Source organism: Hyposmocoma kahamanoa, unplaced genomic scaffold, assembly GCF_003589595.1.
Source record: "Hyposmocoma kahamanoa isolate Upper Pololo Valley unplaced genomic scaffold, ASM358959v1 130, whole genome shotgun sequence".
NCBI classification, from domain to species: Eukaryota; Metazoa; Arthropoda; class Insecta; order Lepidoptera; family Cosmopterigidae; genus Hyposmocoma; species Hyposmocoma kahamanoa.
In genome coordinates this window covers 580,902-602,230 of record NW_020653462.1, presented here as the reverse complement: position 1 = coordinate 602,230, position 21,329 = coordinate 580,902, and the positions used below count along the sequence as shown (strand labels likewise).

The 21,329-nt window shown below is 35.0% G+C and overlaps 1 protein-coding gene across 1 annotated transcript; it reads left to right on the top strand.

Annotated features, from left to right (window-relative positions):
* The first annotated feature begins 1,043 nt into the window (after positions 1 to 1,043).
* On the top strand, positions 1,044 to 21,086 carry LOC113240318. Its single transcript, XM_026477592.1, has 12 exons — positions 1,044 to 1,172; positions 3,076 to 3,308; positions 3,612 to 3,677; positions 3,776 to 3,835; positions 3,931 to 4,008; positions 4,332 to 4,391; positions 10,113 to 10,217; positions 13,448 to 13,511; positions 15,076 to 15,190; positions 17,216 to 17,298; positions 19,074 to 19,161; positions 20,363 to 21,086. Exons 1-12 carry the CDS (start codon positions 1,063 to 1,065, stop codon positions 20,684 to 20,686), a joined length of 1,386 nt encoding a protein of 461 aa, XP_026333377.1. The 5' UTR covers positions 1,044 to 1,062; the 3' UTR covers positions 20,687 to 21,086.
* Positions 21,087 to 21,329: the final 243 nt, after the last annotated feature.

Sequence of the window (21,329 nt, the reverse complement as noted above, 5' to 3'; positions counted from 1 at the left end):
ATTACTCATTTTTAATTTGAAGCAAAAAGATACTGAAGTCACCTTTATGTGGATTCCTTCTCATAATAATAAGAACGATATAGCTGATAGGACTGCATTCAAGGGATATATTCCTTTGATGTACAGCTCGTTGTCCCGAATTTTATTGCAGTAATTTACAGCAGCAAGATGATTGAAAAATTGGTGAATAGTTCAGCTTAGAGACCGGTCGGGAGATGACCTAAAACCTATTGAAAGAGTTGAGTTTAAGTTGCGGTCGGTATACCACTTAAAAATTAGTGAGATAGCTAAGTGCGGGTTGTGAAGATGACGATTTAGTTGAGTTAAACGTGTCTTGTTCGCCTTCGTTAGATAAAAGATAGGGTCGTAGTTACATTAAATTAGTCCAATTTAAAATTTAGGTTGTGAGATGGACTTGAAGACGTTGCGTGTCGATCAAAGAATGTATGTTTTCAGTGGCACGAATAATTAAATCTGTGTTCGCGGGTGCGCGCTTATACGTTTTTAGCAGGCCCTCAAAACTGCCATTGTCTGCCATACATCGATTTTTTATATGAAATTAGGCCATTTTTACTGCCACACACAAAAAAATAACATATACTGCCATATGCAATATTTTTTTTCAAAATTGGCAGATTTAGAATATAAATACTTACTATCCATTTGCGTTTTCCGTGATCATGGTGTAATTATACCACATTATCATATTATACACTGGAGATATGTCTGTTTTATATATGCTACAAAAGGATTTTAGGTCTATTTAAAATAATTGTAATTGGCTTAATGAGACGAAATGAAACTGCTTATTATGGCAATACCTATAACCTATCAAATCCCGAATTGCGGCTATTTTCCATGTCTGTTTACCGATTTTTCCGTGTCAGCTGCTCTGATTGTTGTGGTCGATGTCATTACATCGAGTTGAGCTTCGGTTCCTCTGTATTTGCAGTCGACGCTGTGCTTTTTTGTGTTTTCCCTTCCTATATTCACTTATTTTAGTGAAAATCTCTTTCGAGACAGTGACTTTTTTTGTGATATTTTCGTGGTTTTTCGTATAAAATGGGTCGTACAAGTCATCGAAACTGTGTAATTTGTGGCAAACAAGAGAGTCAACCCGAACGAATGGTTGGTTCTAAGTTTTTTGCCTCATTTCCACTGGATGAAATCCGGTAAGTAAACATTATAGTAACCTATATCATGTTAGCATAACGAAACATTTGGTACTATACTTTGTGTCATTTAGCATATCAGTAGCGATCGTTGGCCCGACTTTCATCTCGAAGTCACATTTCGACAGCCACTGAATACCCTATAGAACATAAATTAAAGACTTTATGGCTTAAAATTTAAGAGAAATGTAAAATTGAGGCGTATCATCATTGACTTATGCATATCATTAATAAATTTAAATGTAAATTTGTAAGTTGTTAATGTCACATTTTTAGCATTATGTTTTTATACTTTTTTTAAAATGTATTATTAGTTTAAATATTTATTTGTGTATGCATTTCTATTGAAAATAAATTATGAATTACTGTACCAAAATATCATCATATTAAAAACTGATATGTAAAACTTGGTGCAATATAACTTCGATATATTTTTTTTATCTTCATAATAATTATAAGAATTACAAAATACATTTCATCAACTGCCTCCGTGGCCTAACGGTGCCATGGTAGCCAGATTGCCAGGCAGAGATCCCAGGTTCGATTCCTGGGCAGGGAGAAACATTTGTATGGCCCACATTTATTTCTCTCGTGAGTTTGGATACCTCTATGCTTGCCTGTGTGTGTCCATGGTTCCGCGACACAGGGTTTTCCTAGTGCAGGGCTATAAAAAAATGTTTATAATGATTTCCTGTTATTCTATGCCATTTATAAACAAAGTCAAAATAAATATTTGTGAATGTTGGATTACTTAAAAAATAAATAACTGCAAAATCTGATCAGTTATTGTTGACCTACCAACAAACAGGTGTCGGTTCGCGCTAAAAAGTCTCCGCACCTACAGGGCGTTAATAACGCATGCAAAGCGTCAATCAAAATAATCAAAATTACTTGGAAGCATAACGATTTTATTATAAATCGGTTTTCGGAATTACGGATATTTGAGTTTACGTTTAGTTTGATTTCACATTTGTAATATTTGTATGTATGTATCTGCCCAGCTCTTCATTATTTCTTTAGTGAATTTGTAGAAAATTTGACATAAAAATATACTCCCAGACACATAATTTGAGCCACCTTGCATTTTCAATATTAAATGCTTAGCTTAAACAAAGCTTGATTGCTCAAAAGTGCTATTACGCAACTTTGAAACTGGTAAACTAAATGTCGTTTCCTTAAGTCTTGAAAATTTTTATTTACAAAATCGGAGAAAACTTTTTCTTCGATGCTAACTTCATTTTTATATTTTAGCCCTTTAAGGATAAAAATGCAAGGTGGCTCGAATTATGTATCCGAGAGTGTATATATAAAAATCAATTAATATTTACAAAGAATACTGCTCCATTACTCTTATGTTCAAGTAATTTTCAGTTGAAGGTAAATATGGTGCACATTGTTAAGTTCCCAGTAGAAGCTGCATATGGTGCATTTTGTTAAGTTTCCATTAGAAGTATGGTGTTTTTAGGCCCTTAAATTTTTGCAAGCAAAATTAGGCTGTACTGCAATGATGTTACGATTTAAATTAAATGTTTTAGTTTTTTTTTTATATTTCATTACATGTCACCACATTTGTATAGGTTAACTTCGGACATTTTTTTCGTGGTTTTTGTATTAGACTGGACATCCATTTGTGGGTAGGTCAATGTCAGTTATCTTTAATTTTATTTTAATTTAAAACTGTTTATTTCAAATATTAATACAAGTTACAGTACATGCAAGGTAGAATCTTAAAATTAAAGATTATTTATCCTTTTCTAGTGAGTTGGGTTAATATGTAAGGTACAACAATTAAATTAATGACCAGTTTGCGTATGCATCCTCTGATATTGATCTTCTATGTAAAATCTTTTTAACTAAGAAACTATGACGAATTTGTTTGATAAATAAGTATCTATACTTTCAGCTGCAAGGAGTGGCTTAGAGCTGTTGGCATTGAAGATTTGGCATATATGCCTATTGAAAAACTTAATGAACGACGCCATATCTGCGGAGATCACTTTGGAAAAAGTCATTTTAATAAGAAAATGAATCGTTTGAAGAAAGTTGCTGTACCTAAGCTGCAATTATCCTCACCTCCACTGACTGACAAACAACTTCAACATTTTCCTCTGCATACTGCTGCAAAGAACAAAACAGGTTTGTCTTATGATACCGAAAATACGTTGGATGAAAATGAATTGCAAAACTGCTTCCAAACCAGCGAAAACCAGTCCGCTCTACGATGCCGTACGGAATCGTACAGCGGTCCGCTCTACGATGCCGTGCGGAATCGTACAGCGTGCTTGTTTTCAACTTAACGACGATTCTAGTATATAATAACGCGAAATTGAAAACATAATATTATTTTCTTTTAAAGACCTACTTTTTGACTTGAACTGATGTCTCAAATAATTAATTTATGTGTACTTTGTGTGTCAATTCAATTTTAATTGATTTCAGTGCCTATACCTGATGCACCAATGGCTTCCACAAGTAAAGAACATCACGTTGCTGACCCTGTCCTGAGTAAGTTTTTTGTAGACTTAATCTATAAATTTTTAAATTATTTCTAATTACATGATTACTTTTTATATTTCTCCTAACAATCATAAATTTAATTTCAGTACCTGACAGGTTAATGCCTTCCGCAAGTAAAGCACCCTTGATTGCTGACCCTAAATTGGGTAAGTTTTTTATAGACTCTATAATCTAAGTTCTTTTTACAGCAAGAAATGATTTTATGTTTATTTTTAATGACAATCATGATTTTTAATTTCAGCGTGTTCAGTCAGGTACAAACCTGACGCCTCATTACCTTCCACAAGTAAGGAGCACCTGGTTGCTGATGTTGTCTTAAGTAAGTTTTTTCTAGACACTATAGTTTTTTTTTATAATTATTTACTTTACATGAATATTTTTTGTGTATTTCAATGGCTGTATCTGATTTATCAATAATGCCCTCCACAAGGAAGGTACACCTTGGTGGCTGTCAATGTCTTGAGTAGGTCTTTTCTGTTTATTTATTAAATATATTAACGACATACATTTACAGTTTAACCAAACTGTACAAATGTAGGTATACATTAGTCTCAAACCAATCTCTAATGGGCATAATGTACACGAAAGGAAAACGTGATTAATTTTTATATTTCTCTTAACCATCATAAAATTTAATTTCAGTGCCTGATACATCAATGCCTTCCACAAGTCGAGCATCTCTGATTGCTGACCCTAAACTTGGTAAGTTTTTTCTAGACATTATAATCTAAGTTCTTTTTATAGTAAGAGATGATTTTATATCGAGTTCTTAGGTTTTCGCGATTGTTACACATAGGAAACGAAACTATTTTTCCGGTTTGTTTGAAAAAACAAAATTTTTAATTTCGGTGGTTGTACCTGAAGCATCATTACCTTCCACAAGTAAGGAACGCCTGGTTGCTGATGTTGACTTAAGTAAGTTTTTCTAAACACTATAATAGATTTTTTTTATAAATTATTTACGTTTTACATTAATATTTTTTGTGCTTTTTATTGACTCTATCTGATTTATCAATAATGCATTCCACAAGCAAGGAACACCCTGGTGGCTGGCACGCCTTGAGTAGGTCTTTCTATTAATTTATATATTCACGACTTAGATTTACAGTTTAATCAAATTTACCTACATTATTTTGAAACCAATCTCTACTGAAACTACAATTGAATGTTCCCTTCACGAAACAGAGTCGATTAGCACTAAAAAAAATAATGATCAATTTTATTAATTTTTAAAGTCAACTCAGGCTTGACCAAAAAATTGACTGCCAAAATTGTAATCATGAAAGAAACATAATGGTTCCTAAGACAGTTTCTTTGTATCTTCTATGGTTTCGGATTTCCCCATACTGTCCACTTTAAAGTAACACTATATTTAATTTTAATTCATATATTTTAAATACAAAATAGGTATATATGCCATAATTAACAATTACCTGTATTTGAAGGAGTTAGGGTTCCGTCATAATAAGGTACTTATCTAAAAACACACTTTTTTTAAATAGTACAGTTTAAATTATATGCATCAGCTCACTAGATCCGACCAATAATCATAATTTATATTTGTTCTCTATAATTTTCAGAGTTGACACCACGGAAAAAGGAGTTATTGGAAAAATTGCGTCAAACAAAATGCACACTATCATCTTTAAAGAAAAGTGCTAAGTTAATTGAAAGAATCGAGCCGCCCATGTTAAAGGACATCGTCGAATCAGCCTTGAAAAATCAGAATAAAAAACCTCAAGGGAGGCGGTGGACATCGAAAAATAAAATTTCATCATTGGCAATTTTTAAAAGATCACCTAAGGTGTATCGATACCTGAAACAAATAATTCCATTGCCGAGCGAAAAATTGTTGCAAAATATATTAAAAGAAATACCCATGGAACCTGGAATAAATGCGCTAACCTTAAAGCACTTAAAGAAAATTGCACCGACACAAAGTACGGGTGATAAGTTGTGTGTGTTGGCTTTTGACGAAATTGCGCTTAAACCGCATTTAATTTATAATTCTGGTTCTGATAAAGTGGAAGGCTACGTCGACTACGGCGATTCCGAAGAACGTGGCTCTGATGTAGCCGACCACGCCCTTGTTTTTTTGATTCAGGGTCTGAGAAAAAAATTTAAACAACCCATCGCATTTTATTTTGTAAAAGGGACGGTTGCATCCCAAAAATTAGCTAATATTATTAAAGAAATTAAATAGTATAGCTGAGACAGGTTTTAAAATTCTGAGCACGGTGTGTGATCAGGGTCCCACGAACGTAGGAGCCATTAAAATTCCCAAAAGAAATAATGAAGATAATTTTTTTTATGGCAGGTAAAGACAAAATATTTATCATATACGATGTGCCTCATTTATTTCAATCAATAAGAAATAACTTTTTAAACCAGGGTAGCATGATTTTTAAAGGAAAAATAGCGAAATGGGAGCACTTAAAAGAGGTTGAATGCAAAAATAGAAACTTGTTATATTTGAGTAAAATATCACCAGCTCACGTGGAGCCAAAATATAGAGTGAAAATGCGAGTAAAATTAGCGGCTCAGATACTAAGCAATACAGGGTCAGCAGTATTAAAATTAATGGCAGAGGTAGACAAAACACGGTCTCAGGAGTTATTAGACACCGCCTTCGTAGTCTAGCAATTGGACAAATCATTTGATTACACCAATGGACCTGCCAATAAAGATGATATAAAAAGAGGAATTAGGGAAAATGTCTCATCTAAAACCAATCATCTTAATGTTTGGACCGAGTTCCGTAAAACTTTAAATGACGTAAAGTTTACCAAAAGTGGAGTGGACTGCGGCAATAAGGCCTTCAATTAAGAGCGCCGCAATGGCGCCCTTTTATAAACCTCTAACTTCTAAGTGCCCTATATATCACTTGTCATGTCACATATAAATAAAATGTAACATAATGATGCCAGCTGTCTAGTCTACAGCGTTACTTAATATCTGAGCGGCGTATTTTACTAATTTCTGTTGTCGTTAAAATTTTATAAATTTGTAAAATATCATTGTCATTGAAAACGACATTATAAACGATTTTACCAAATTGTGGTTTCAATGCACAAAATTGTAATATTGTTTGTGTATACAACAATTTAAACGTGTGCTGTAAGAATATATTGTTTTCTACAATTTGTAGCAAATTAATAAAACTATTTTAAGAAAATATTTATGACTACTTTTATTTCTTTTCTAATTATTAATAAAAACCTCCACAACCTATTATCTAAATTTTTTACTATTGTCGATATACTATGGACGTCACTAGTATCGATAACGGAACGGATCACTAATATTGACTGACAGTTGCTATTTTTATGTTGCTTACTTTGATTGTCAAATGGTTATTGTTCTTAAGTTGGTCCTGTCCGTGATCGGCGTAATGTTGGCTAAAAAAGAGGACTATCCTTAACAAAAAATTGGTTTGGAGTGCGGACTCTTTAACGTAGTCATTAGATCCTCTTTGGTTTTTAGTTTAGTAAAAATAATTTTAATGACTCCTTCGTTTTCGTACAGTATCTGCAACTTTTCACAGGTGTTAACTGTCAAATGTGGAAAAATATAGGAAAAATATTCGTAAAAATATTTATTTTTCTCATTAAATATGAATTTTTCGAAATGGACATTTTCCCACGAGTCAAGCGTAGAGCGTTTTGTTATTTATTACTATTACGGATTTGAAGTTTGTTGACTTTGAATGGTACATTTCAGAACGAACCAAATCAAACTTTTCAGGATTTCCACTGGACCTTTTGGAGGGAAAACTGTCGTTTATATTTTGACTTTCAATTATTTTGTGAAATCTAGTTTAAAGTGGAATAGGATAGTGCTATTGTGCCTTATCCGAAGATTAAAACGCGAAATTATACGAATCTCGAACTAAAATACCCATATCGGCCCGTTTTAAGGAATTCCGAGTCAATCCAAGCACGCTCAAATTGCCTATCTTCTTTGTGGCGGTCAAATTTACGGAAACATAATTAAACGAAGACATGGCTCAAAGGACTCGTATCCAAGCCAAAATTGTTAATTAAAAAAAATCAAACTTCAGTATTCGTTCTAGGCTTTTTGGAGGGAAAAGTGTCGTTTTTATTTTGACTTTCAATTATTTTTTGAAATCTAGTTTAAAGTGGAATAGGATAGTGCTATTATGCCTTAATCGAAGATTAAAACGCGAAATTATACGAATCTCGAACTAAAATACCCGTATCGGCCCGTTGTAAGGAATCCGGAGTCAATCCAAACACGCCGCCTCAAATTGCCTATCCTCTTTGTGGCGGTCATATTTACAGAAACATAATTAAACGAAGACATCTGTCACTCAAAGGACTTGTATCCAAGCCAAAATTATTAATAAAAAAAAATCAAACTTCAATGACATTTTTGTGCAGATTATTTTTTCATTACAAAATAGCCAAGGTGGATTAATTCAGATGTATTAAACAGGGTTTCACTATTGCGAAAAAAGATATTCCAACATGACAGGAGGTATCGTTTGTAGTGTGGCAACGTGTAAAAGCAATTCAAAAAAAGCAAAACAAGAAGGGCAATTTTTGAGGTTTTTTCGATTCCCCAAAGATATTAAAGTGCGGAAGGAGTGGATGCAAAAGTGCTATCGGCAAGATAAATGGGATGCTGCGACAAAACGCATATGTAGCAAACATTTTAAACCCGATGATTATGAGGACAAAATCAAAGCAGAATTGATGAACATACAACCAAAAGTACTAAAAAAAAATGGTACATGTATAATTTAAATATAATTGATAAAAAATTACGATATCAATTCACAGGTACCAAATGCAAGGACTTGCAAGTCACTAAGATATATCCTGTATTTTTAGCTGTTCCAGCACTATTTCTTCTTTGCAATGATGGAAAGGCTCCAATAGAAAAAAACCAAAGAATATCGCGAAGAAACCGTAAAGTACGTAGTGTTGGAAGAATTGCAACTAATTCTTTAACCTAATCTTAAAGCAATACTCTACCAAATCAAAAACAGTGTTAAGTATGAAGCTTAATTAGCATCATGCGTCTTTTAATTTGGTCGAGTATTACTTATTTGACAGTAATTGTTTTGGACGGATGTCGGGCGGAAAATGGGAGTACAGGGCCTGAACGTACGAGAGTGTATAGGTACAAGGGCACATTGATGTATAGGCCCCTTGCACGAGAACTATCATCGAGACGTGGGTGAGATTTGGAGAGACCATCTGGACGAGAGTGTACAGCAGCGGTAATAACATACCATTGCTACAAAATTGCTGACAAAATTGTTAATGGCCTTTATTAACTCTTACTTTGTGGAAGTTGATTGGCTGTCTATAAGAACCGGAAATAGGTCTGTCTCCGATCCACGAATGAAGCAAATTAAGAGTTCATTACTCTGTTTTGTTGAATATTCTGTTTATTAAATAAATAATATTGTTGAATTTAAATGTAAAACGCAATGAGAATAAAGCTATAACATGAATAGTTTCCGTCAACGTCATATCCATTTCATTTTGTACACAATTTGTTATTGTGCAACATGCACAACATACTGCACCTTCTATGGATTGAAATGAAACTTTGTTTAATATGGTTTGTGTAAACAGTGAATGCTGGCCCAGTTTAGTAGTAATAAACTAATTGAATATTTTATTACTTGTTATACAGAATGTTGTACACAAAAGTAGAAAATATAATGATAAGGAAACATTCTCATGGCTGAAAAGCACCTATATCCCATGTGACACAGGTAAGTAAACACCTTGAAGATGAGTTATAAATGTATGTGTGTAATAGAGGAATAGAGATAACGGTTTGCCGAAAACTCTGTGCGATATCAAAGTTTAAATGAAAAACATTAAAAAATCAAACTATTGTATTGGCCATGTTGATTGGGTAATTTTAGAATTTCCCCTTCCATAAAAATTCCTGAATTATAAAATAAGACTGTCGTTTGATGGTTTCTTTGTTATCAAAGTCGTGTCCATTCCAAGGTTTGTAAAGACTGGCATAAGTGAAAATGTGAAGGGGCTAACCTAACCTAATCTAACTGCAATAGTTTTTGACGACTTTGTAAAGAAGTGTGTGGCTTGGCATTATCGCGAAGAGTACGATACTTTTGCAATTCACGAGTTCTGGACGTTTTTCATGGATAATACTTTCCCGCCTATTTTTAAAATGAGCGCTAAAATTATAACCTATAAGTGACCATAGATGAATACAACATTTTAAAAACAAAAACCTATTTTTTAAACCATAATACACTACGTTACGTACTTCCCTCGACGAATTATAATACACCACGTTAAGTAACTTCCCTTGACGCATTCTTTCACAAGGAGCTCTACTGCTACTGCGTTTAACGTATTATTACTAAATCCTTTAATGTGACAGAAAATGTTCAAGGAAACTTTGCAATTACAGACGACGCCATGGTTTCGGAGCCGATGTGCGAGCAAAGCGATGACGACGTCCTTCTGTACGAACCCATGTCACAGGAAGTTGAGGATACACAAATTAAACATACAGGTGAGTCGAAGTAATCAAAATCTCTATGATAGAGTCTAGTCGAGAAAATAGGGTCTAACTGTAAAAGACATAAGTATATGCCTAAACCCTAGAAATAAAAAAGTAAGAACGCTCAGGAATAATTAAGCTATAACCAGTAATTTATTAATTTCATATGTTTGCGCCATCTCTGAGTTATTTTTTTATCTAATTTAGTTACTTTCGTAAACAATTTTGGATTTACAATAAAAGTTACAGAAATAGGCTTAAAACCAAAAATTATTTACATATTACGCGAGAACATAAAAAATTACAAAGAATGTTAGAAACGTAAACATCTGGCAACACTACACAATTATCATTCGCTATCGTTGTCATGTTGTACGAGGTCAAGAGCACGTCAAGCTTGACACTTAAGACTTAAATCCAACTCTATGCCGCTTACGATTAGAACGGTTCAAAGTACAAAGTGTAACTATGTAAACTACAAAACAGCGGAATAACAGTTACAATAACAGATTGAAAAATCGCATAACAGTATAATTCATTATTGACAAACAGCCGTTTTTGCCATATCTGTTACGTTTTATTATCGTTAGACGACTGTCGTGTCTAGCCTGTTCCCATATCAGGACTATCTGTCGTGGACGATTTTTTATCGTTGAACGACTGTCGTGACTAGCTGTTCCCGCTAGATCGTGACGACAATAGGAGCTGTGACAATCTCGTGACTTTTTTTATCGTCCGACGACTGTCGTTCTAGCTGTTCCCACTGTGACGACAGTTTGTCGTTGTAACGATAAAAAATCGTGAACGACAGTAAATCGTGTCGTGCTATATGTGAACAACTTCATTTAAATATACAAGCCACGAAACTGTAAACTGCACGACAATTTGTCGTCACGACATAGTGGGAACGCGCCTTAACTAGTGGCAGAGCACTAATAAATAGCCTATTACGTGATGTAAAACAAAATTGATGTCGAGTTGCGAACACCAACCCTTTACACCTTACCGTACCATATTTAGAAGACCACCACCATTTAGAAGAACTGAATTAGGTCTGAACTCACCAGTCTGCCGTCTGTCTAGACTACACATGCCACAATGGATATGTTCTCGGACTCGCTAACCAGTCTTCGTAGAGCAGTAATTAGCATGTAAACATCTTATCTATAAATATTATGATTGATTTTCATGTTTTTTATGTAACGATTATCTACATTGTTTACTGTTTCTCTTGTAATTGTATTGGACTTCATAGCACGTAAATATTAAGACTAATCTGCTTATGCAATTTGTGTTTCATCTGTTACTGGTTGTGCATGTACATGTACACGTTATTTGATGTAATAACTGTTGACGAACTTAATAAATAAAAAATTGCGTTCTGTATTGAGAGAAACATGAGAATATTTAAAATTAAGAGTAAAGCATCATTTATGTGTATATATGGGATTCATTACGAAATACGTTCCGTCACACTTGTGAGTTCTCCTGGCCATTTTCGGCCACGGCAACTGCTTCAGCTCCGCTGTTGGTGGCGCTCGTGCGCTCTCATGTGGCTCACGTACCCAAACTTATTTGCAACGATCGTGCGCACAGGGGGCACGTGAGCACACCGTCAATGTAATAGTAGCTGATCGCCGCAGGTGGTCGGGCTTTCAGCTCGTCACGTCTGACGTCCAACTCAATTCGTCGCCGTCTTAAATCGTGACTTTTGTTTGCCACAAAACATCTCCACTGCGGGCGACCGGCTGCCTGTTTCTCCCACTCTGTTGGGTCAATATATCAATTTTTCGTGTGGCGCTTAAGCATATTTTTATATCTAAGGAGTTGTCCGCCATGCTTTCGCTTGCCCCTCTCGAGTCCCGAATAAAAGATGCGCTTTGCCACTCGCCCCTCTGCCATCCTTGATATATGGCCGCCCCAACGAAGTTGTCGCCGCATAAAGTATACCTCGATTCCACCTACCTTTGCTCTTCGCAAACACAATTCACCTTAACGACTCGTCAACCGTATTTCATTAAACAAGAGACATTCCGACACAACGCATTTCACCTAATACCAAATGTGAAGACAATACCCAGCATGAAGTCATTCGCATCGCGCTTCTTTTAATTTGGTCAAGTACTATTTATTTGACAGTAATTGTTGCGGGCGGAGTACGGGAGAAGACTCCCGATGCTTGGGAGAGGCAATAATATTAATATCTAGCAATGGACGTCCTCGGCCTTAGATTTTGATGACGAGCATTTAGAAAATCCAATAACATTTGATTTAAATTTTATTGATCAAAACTCGCTTTAAAGGCACTTATAAATTAGACGCTCGTCAGTGGCGCGGCAATCGCACGTCTGTAGCGCTTCAGTAATTATTAGTTCAGTTATTGTGACTTTAAAAGTGGCGCGTGTCACGACACGACAGCTGTTTTGCAACTGCGTTTCTAAATATTGTGTGAAATTTAGTAGTGGCGTGGTTGTAGCGCCAGTGGCGCCACTGCTGCGCTTCTATAAGCGTCTTTTTACGGCGCCCTAATGGCGCACGTTGCAAATCAAGTACCGTTTTATCGGTTATTGATTACTTATTACTTAAGGTAATTTTAAAATATGTAATAAGTTACTTAGTCAGCAGTAATAGTTAGTCTATAATAATGTCCCACTGCTGAGCATAGGGGTCCTCTTACAATGAGAAGGCTTGGGCTGTAGTGTAGAAATGTACATGGGAGCAATAAAAAAAGTTAAAAGTAGCGTTAAACATACATGCTTCTATACACCTATTATGTACAAATAAGAAGTATATGTAGATAAAATAAATAGACGATGAATTGTAATTTATATGAAACGTGTTTGGGAATCCGCAAAGCTAAATTCGTTACCGCCTAGAGATAGATTAGTTTTAAATTGTTTTTTTTTTTTTTGCATTTGTAATACAAATATAAGATTTATTTTAAGTAAGTGCTTTTTCTTTAATTAGTATTAGGTGCCTATTAGATTAAATTGTAATGTTTATATTGTTTTTAAAAGGAAGGAAGAAATAAGAGTGATTACTTTTAAATCTTAAAAAAAAAGTACTTTAATTATAGATTATGTATTAGGGGAGGTAGGTGTTATATAGGGTAATTTCACATTGTATGTATATGAATATGTAGGTAGTACTATCTCTCTGTAGCCAGTCAATACATGGCGGTCACAAGTAATACGTGTTGTTTCAATTAACAATTTTGTGAAAGCATGCATTTGAATTTACAGAAGAAACAAGCAGCGGATTAGCGGAAGAGCTAAAATGCAACTTGTGCGAACAAACTATAAGAGGGTGAGTAATATTATCTGTAAAGTCCATAACAAGATACCGTATATAAACCACATTTATATATTATATATATACGTATATATGTTGAGTGTGTGCGTTATTATTATTATTATTATATTATTACACAGATATATCTTTTTTTAGAGGTCAAACTGGTTAACATAAGGAACCTTTACACAGTGATCAGTTTCTTTGAAATTTTGGAATTTGGAAACCAATCTCGAACATGTAAAATAACTGTTTAGGTTATTATTTTGGCGTTATATGCGTTAACTGCCTCTGTGGCCTAACGGTTACTATGCTGAACTGCCACGCAGAGGTCCCAAGTTCGATTCGCGGGTCAGGAGAAATTTGTATGGCCTACATTTATTTCTCTCGTGAGTTTGGGCGTACTTTGTGGTTCTCTATGTGTGTATGTGTCCATGGCACCCGCAACATAGGGTTTCCTTAGTGCGGGGCTATGTTGAGTGTATGCGTTATTATTATTATATACAGAGTGTAATCGTTAAGTGTGCCAAGGCGATTATTCCGTAAATATTAGAGATATCGAAAAACTTTTAACTGATATCGGAAGTACGATACTCAACGAGTAAAACGACATCAATAAAAATAAAATTAGAAATATCCAAAATTTTAACGTTAAATGTTCCTATACATATATTTATTATGACATTCATAGAGAGGCTTTAGTTGACCTACTTTAAGTGGTAACAATAAGTTTACAGATAACGAAACTGCTATAAATAAAGTAATAAAACGATCTTTTAATTCAATAACATAAACTGATGATTATTTTTCAGTAAAAACATAATTTTGTATTCAAAGCAGTTGTTTGAAACTAAAGCCTCTCTACAAGTCTTCGGGAATAGTGCAAATCCGCGTATGTAGCATTGGTAAAAAGCATGTATCTGCATTAAGCCAAATATTACACGAGAAAGATTTCATGTTATTACTTTGTTCTTTCAATGGCTACGGCTTTAATTTTTGCACAGTACCTAAGCATTAATTTATCTTGTCTGCGGACTCATAACAATAGATTCTCGTAAATCAAGCTAATTTGGTTGCCACGACATTTACGCGGATTTAAAAATTAACGAAATGGAAACTCTTAATCCAATGCTAGTTACGCGTAATTGCATTACCCCCGACAAAATGTAATGTTCAATATATGGGAGAGTTTAACATTAAAATTTGGGATATTTCTAGTTTGATTTTTAAAAAGTTATTGATAACAGTCTAAAGGAATTTGATATCTCTTATATTTACGGAATTATCGCCTGGGCACACTTAACGATTACACATTGTATACGTGAGTGTAAAGGACTTTTACCACTTTTATCATTAATTTTGTATTGAAATACCTTTGGATTTGTTCGCATAAACATAGGATTGAAGATTTTTTTCTGGGAATCAGCACTTTTTTTTTGTATAACATTACGTTCATCCAATGACAATTTAAAGGCAACTCATTGTTAAAATTTTGATAATTTCTAAGTTTAGTGGTTTTGGGTTACTAATTATCACCTATGTGACATAATCTATTGTTATTAAACTTTAATCGTTTTAGTCCGTTCCGCTACTCGTGCGTGCAATGCTACGACTTCGACCTGTGCGGCGCGTGCGAGGCACGAGGTGCCCATCAGATGCACTACGTGCTCAGAGCGCCAGGACATAAGAACATTGTGAGTATAATTATAGTATTAGATTTTAGTAACGTACTAATACATTTCTCTGTTGTACAAATCGACCCCTCCTATGTAAAATATCGTATGTCGAAATTGCCAAGTTTACAGGGAAGCGTTTTAAAGTTTTCTATTCACTGAAATGAGCATAACACGTGATTTTAGCATTTCTCAGTTTTATGCGGCAAAACTCGTTACTGACATAGAGTATTATAGAATCTTAGATATCAGTTAGATGAACATCATCATGATTGTAAAAACTGTAAAACGCTCCCCTGTAAACTTGGCAATTTCGACATACGATACTTTACGTAGGAGGGGTCGAAATGATCATTGGTGACAACGGCCGCCGCGTTTATCTGATCAGAGTAAAAGTTTAAATGTAATACACTAATGCCTGTCTTCCGAATTAATCCAAAATGGTGGTAACGACAGACCTATCCATAACAGTTGCAGTGCAACGCAGAGCTTCAACTTAATGGCACTGCCACTGCGCCCGTCACCGTGAGTAATAAGTTGACAAGTCCCAATTGCCTGTAATTTCACCAGCACCCTTGCCCTTCCAAACGGGAACGCAGTAATGCACGCATATATAGTAAAATATGCTTAGGTCATGTTTGTAACTGAAAACTGTATATAGTATATGGTACAGCCTAGGTACCATTAGCGATTTAAAAAATCAGCTTTTTAAAAAACTTTATTTGCATTTGATATCGGGACTTAATCGTGTATAAATATATTTTACTTACCTCGATGTTTCGGACGTGTTGCAACGTCCATGGTCTCCCAGGAATTAGCAATTTCTGGCCAGTACTGGTTTACAATATTGATTTCCAGTTTCACGATTTTCACACAATTGATATTGATATTGGGACTTTATCAAGTATAAATACAATTTATTCACCTCGACGTTTCGGACGTGTTGTGGAGGTGGGTGACAAATAACGTCACCATGAAAAAAATCAGTGATCATTCATCAAATACTATCACCGTGACTTTTTACGAAGGAACGACGTTCCAAAATCACATCGGTCGTTCCTCCGTTCCGCAACTATCACCGTCACTTACGTCACGGCATACGGCGTATTTTACAAACAAAATCATGCGCAATCTTCGTTTTGTGAGAGACTGCGCTACTCATTGTAGATAGCTTTTATTTTTAAATTCTAATTATGAACCAAGAAATAATTAGATCAGTATAAATACCGTGTAACGTTATAAATACAAGTAAGATAATTGTACAACATTGATCCAAAATAATAAATAATAATATAGTATAATGATAAATAAATATCCACGCCGCATGGTCTTATTAACGAATAATGCGACAAGCCTATAAAACTGAAGGTTATTGCGGATCAATTTTTCAAACTAAATTAAACGTTACATCAAAGTGACGATTAATAACGACTACTAGAAAGTAGGCGCTTGCCAAAACAGTTTATCGTGACGTAAGTGACAGGCGTGACAAAATCACGGTGATTTGTCACTGCGTCCGACATCCATCCGAAACAGTTACTGCCAAATAAGCAATACTTGACCAAATAGAAAGACGCGTGTTGCGAATAAAACTTCATACTTGATACTTGTCTTTTAATTTTGTCGAATATTACTTATTTGACAGTAATTGTTTCGGACGGATGTCAGACGGAGATCGAGAGTAGACCCCCTGTCCCCACTATAATGTACAAACGTACCTAATATACACAAATTAAGACTCAATTTATATTAACGGCGGAACGGAATCGAAGCGAATTTTTGTAACAATATTGTACATAGCATAATTAACTTTATAGTCAATTACGTAACGTACAAATTAGATACGAGCCAAAATCTTCCGAGGATTTCTCGTGTATATTCGAGAGCATTCTCGATCTTTCTCATCATTATGCTATGTATGTACAATTTTGTTACAACAATTCGCTTCCATTCCGTTCCACCGCAATATAAATTGAGCCTTAGTCCCATTAATAATGTATGAAAATCGTGAAATTTTAAATCAATGTTTTCAAAACATTATTGCAGAGCGAGGTGCAATCATTGATTCGAGTGATCCGCCAGGCGTTGACCGCAGATATGACTGTACCAGCCTCACAGTATTCTGATGAGTGAGTACCTATGCCTCTTATGGTTGAGTTGTCGTGGTTGGGTAAAGTTCTATTGTACTTTCTATTCTAGTACACTTTCATTTTTGTGACCAACTCTACAACTTTGACACTTTTATTATTTATGACCCCAAGTAGTTTTTTATGACATCTAGTGACGCGACAAGCACATTGTGCGCCTGGTGGTAAGCGACCTGCGTGTTCATAACAGTTACAGTGCCGCTCAGAGCTTTAATTCAATAAGATCTGAAGGGCACTGCCACAGCGCGGCGCCCGTCACCTTGACATAGAGTTCACAAGTCCCATGTGCCTGTAATGTCACCAGCACCCTTCAAAATCGCAACGGGTTCGTTCGTTATGCCTCCGGTTTGGTAAGCCGCTGTGGTATATGCCTCAAATTTTGGATCAATAGTTTTTGTCAGATATCTCGTCTATTTGCATTAAGTCATGTTAACATCTAAAATGTTTCTGAATTTAATGGTTTATTTATATGTGTGTTACAATTATGATTTAACTTAAAAAATTATAATAGGTTGTTAACAAACTTGTATTGGTAAAATAGTGCTTACCTACTAAATCCTAATTATTAATAATATCGTGTTGGTAAAATAATGAAAGAATACCTTAAATAAAATCTATGAGTAAAACAGGAAGAAAAAAAGTGGAGTGAATAACAAGATGATTGCTACGCTGACTGCAGAGTATGAAAAAAATTTCAATTAATCCATTAAAAAAAAAATCCGTCCGTTTGTTGTAACTAAGCAAAATCTTTGATTATATTAGGTACTTTAAGTAAAAAAAAAGACGATTTTGCTTGTTCACGATTGTTAGTATGAAAAGTAATTTTTTTCTCTAATTTCTTAATAATAATATAAGTTTTGCATGTTTGTAATACTGCTCTCGTAACGAAAAAAGGCACCACTATGCGTATTTTATACAGCAGTTGAGACTTTTTACGTTCCGAGGGCAGAATAGTCATAATTTTGTTAAAACTACATAACATGTTATTTCAAATTATTTCCATAGCGTCTAATATTACATAACTCTAAATTTTTTTTTGTTTTTGTAAAAGCATATTTGTGTCTGGCAGTAAATTTAATTAAAAAGTAGCTTTGAATTACATTTGTAGTACCTAACCCAAATCGGGGGCATACACCACGGGGACATAACGAACGGAACTATTGGAACGCTCACATTACCGCTTGGCGGCAGGTATAAATAACCTAATTATAACAGTTCCAGTGCCACTCATAAGGTTTAAATCGCAAAGATCTGAGGCACTGCCACTGCGCCCGTCACCCTGACACATAAGTTTCATGTGCCTGTAATTTCACCAGCACCCTTACCTTTCCAAACCGGAATGCTGTAATATTCATATTACTGCTTGGCGGCAGAAATAGGTTGTGAGGCAGTACTTCCCCAAAGGAACTCTTTCACAAGGAGCTCTTCTGCTACTATGTATTTCTAAAATGCTAAAAATTGTTTGTGATGTTAGTAATATAGTCCTGGGAGGTTTATAGTATTTTACAAATAACCCTGTGAAATTAGAGACGGGTTCAATTCCCGGATCGACAAATATTTGTATAGCCTACATTTATTTCTCTCGTGAGTGTGGGTGTAATTTGTAGTTGTCTACGTGTGTCCATGGCACCCGCGACAAGGCTTTCCCTAGTGCGGGGCTATAAAAAAAAATCTATTACCATGTGCATTGTGCATACGTAAAAGTGGTAGAATAAGGTAAATTGAGGGAAAATAAATAAGACCAAATATGTATGCAGACTAAAAATGGAGATTAAAGAAGAGGCAGTGGAGAGATCGGAGCCCTTCCCCGATGACAATGACCCTCTCTCATGGGACGTTCAACTGGTAAATAAAACATGTATCTATGTTATATTAAGAAAAACATTTTTGGATTATTTCCAATGCTTTCTACTATTCAAAGTACAGGAACAAGATCACGACAAACTCAACACTTAAGTCCTAACATGATGCTGTCGCAGTGAATAAACAAATTCAGTGGCGCCGTAAACGCTTGTCATCAGCGTGTCTGCGTCATACACACCGTAGACGCGCGTATATATCGCGCATTTTTATAAGAGATAGTTGTCATTTTAGTTTTGTTTGTAACGATTTGGTTTTTAACGACTTTTTTGCCGTTGCGCCATCAGTGAGAAATCTATTTCTACACTCATCCAAGTACCTGTACAGCTACCATCAGCTGACAAGAGATGTAGCTTTATTCATTGTAATTTTTAAATTTTATTGAATGTCACGATGTTACATTATTTTTGTGAAATTACTGCACTAGTTTGTTATAATTTATTAAGACGCTGAAAAGCGTCGATGACCTTGAGCGATCGATGTTTTAAGCCACGTCTACTATATTACAATTACGAAATGAATTAGCTAGCTGAGCGCAGTGCCGGCGACATAAGTCCGTCCAGCAACGCGTCTCAGCTATCACTGCCGACCTTCGTATGCGTAAAAGAGAAGAAACTACCAACAGTTTGCGCACGTCTCAAAATAGGGTTTATTTCCAAAATTAGGTTCAACTATGGTTTTCATTATTGGATTATTCCTTATTCTTCAAAATTTTGTCAATTTTACTCGGTATATTACGAATATATTTGCGATGAAAGCGTACAATAAGAGGTAACTTTGAAATTTTTTTTTTATTTAGAAAATATTGTAAAATCGTGTTTTGGAAACAAAAACATTTTAGATAATACGATGAAGAATAATACACATTTTTTTCACTGCTACAAGTTGAACTGATCTTACTAAAAACGCTTTATACAACGTCTTACGTCGTCAACGTGTTAATACAAAGATCGAATATTTAGAAAAAAATCCTTCGATCCGGCTGGATTCTAACCGACGTCTTCCAGCAAACCGTGCTAGACACTATGCCAACTAAGCCATGGAACGAACTAGCGGACTTTATGAATTTTTCTATGTGCTTGTTGCAGAACTTGTTTGAATTGACTTGTCTTTTGTGCTCAAACATCGTGACATTCAACAAAACTTAAAAATTATATCACCAAATTATTATTTTTAATTTTTACAGGAGACAAAGGACGATTCCACTGAGACAGACACTACGGTATCTGCCGATGAAGAAGAATCTCATCCAAAGAGACGTACGTCATCTTCGAAGAAAAATACAAAGCCTATAGTGAAAACATTTGCGTCTACAAGCAAACCTATACAAAGTGTAGCAGTCAGTAACAATAATTCACCTATACGTCAAGACATACCCTCAAAAATACTAGAAACAAATCTAGCAATCTCTATACAGACACCAGAAATACTAAAAACAAATGCGGCAGTGCATGTACAGACACTAGAAAATAATACGATGCGCCAACCAACAGTCGGCAATTTATTGTAGCTTCAAACATAACTACAGATAGGATAAACATTCAAACTTCCACTATCAAAACGCAACATTCCCCAAATAGTAGTCAAATAAATATTTCTGATAAAACATTTCAGTAGAAGGACTGGTGGCTTTCCAACCAGACAGTAGTTTCACTCCATTTTTCCACTTCCATTTTGTTGGCGAATCATAAAGTGTGTGACAAAACTAAGTAATATGTTATTTAATGTATTAAGTTTATCTCCGCACTACAGTATCTCTAACCATGAGTGTAAATTATGATAGTTATTGCTAGTGACCGCATAAAATGTTTGTATACAAAATGTAGTTTCTTCATGTGACCGTTACGAGGCGCTGACACTACACGTACATAGCTATTTTTTAATAAAAAAAAGTGTGTTAATTGTAAGATTCTAAGACTGATTTTAATTTGTAAGTGTTCTGACAATAAATCGTTTGTTATATAATGTTTTAATATTTATCAATGAGCGTTCCTATGTTTGAGTGGCTACAGTGATAAAAACATTGTCCAACTCTAGTCCTTATATCCCCGATGCATCAAACTCAAGCTTGGTGTGTGACTGAACTATCTGAAGGAGCTTTTCTACCAGCGAGGCAAGACACGAATTTTATTGAAATCTACAACGAAAATATT

Excerpts from the sequence above, each read along its gene's own strand:
- LOC113240318 (XM_026477592.1), top strand. The coding sequence starts at position 1,063 with ATGGGTCGTACAAGTCATCGAAACTGTGTAATTTGTGGCAAACAAGAG. Across the intron at positions 3,836-3,930 it reads GATTGCTGACCCTAAATTGG|CGTGTTCAGTCAGGTACAAA; the intron begins GTAAGTTTTTTA and ends TTTTAATTTCAG. Across the intron at positions 4,009-4,331 it reads GGTTGCTGATGTTGTCTTAA|TGCCTGATACATCAATGCCT; the intron begins GTAAGTTTTTTC and ends ATTTAATTTCAG.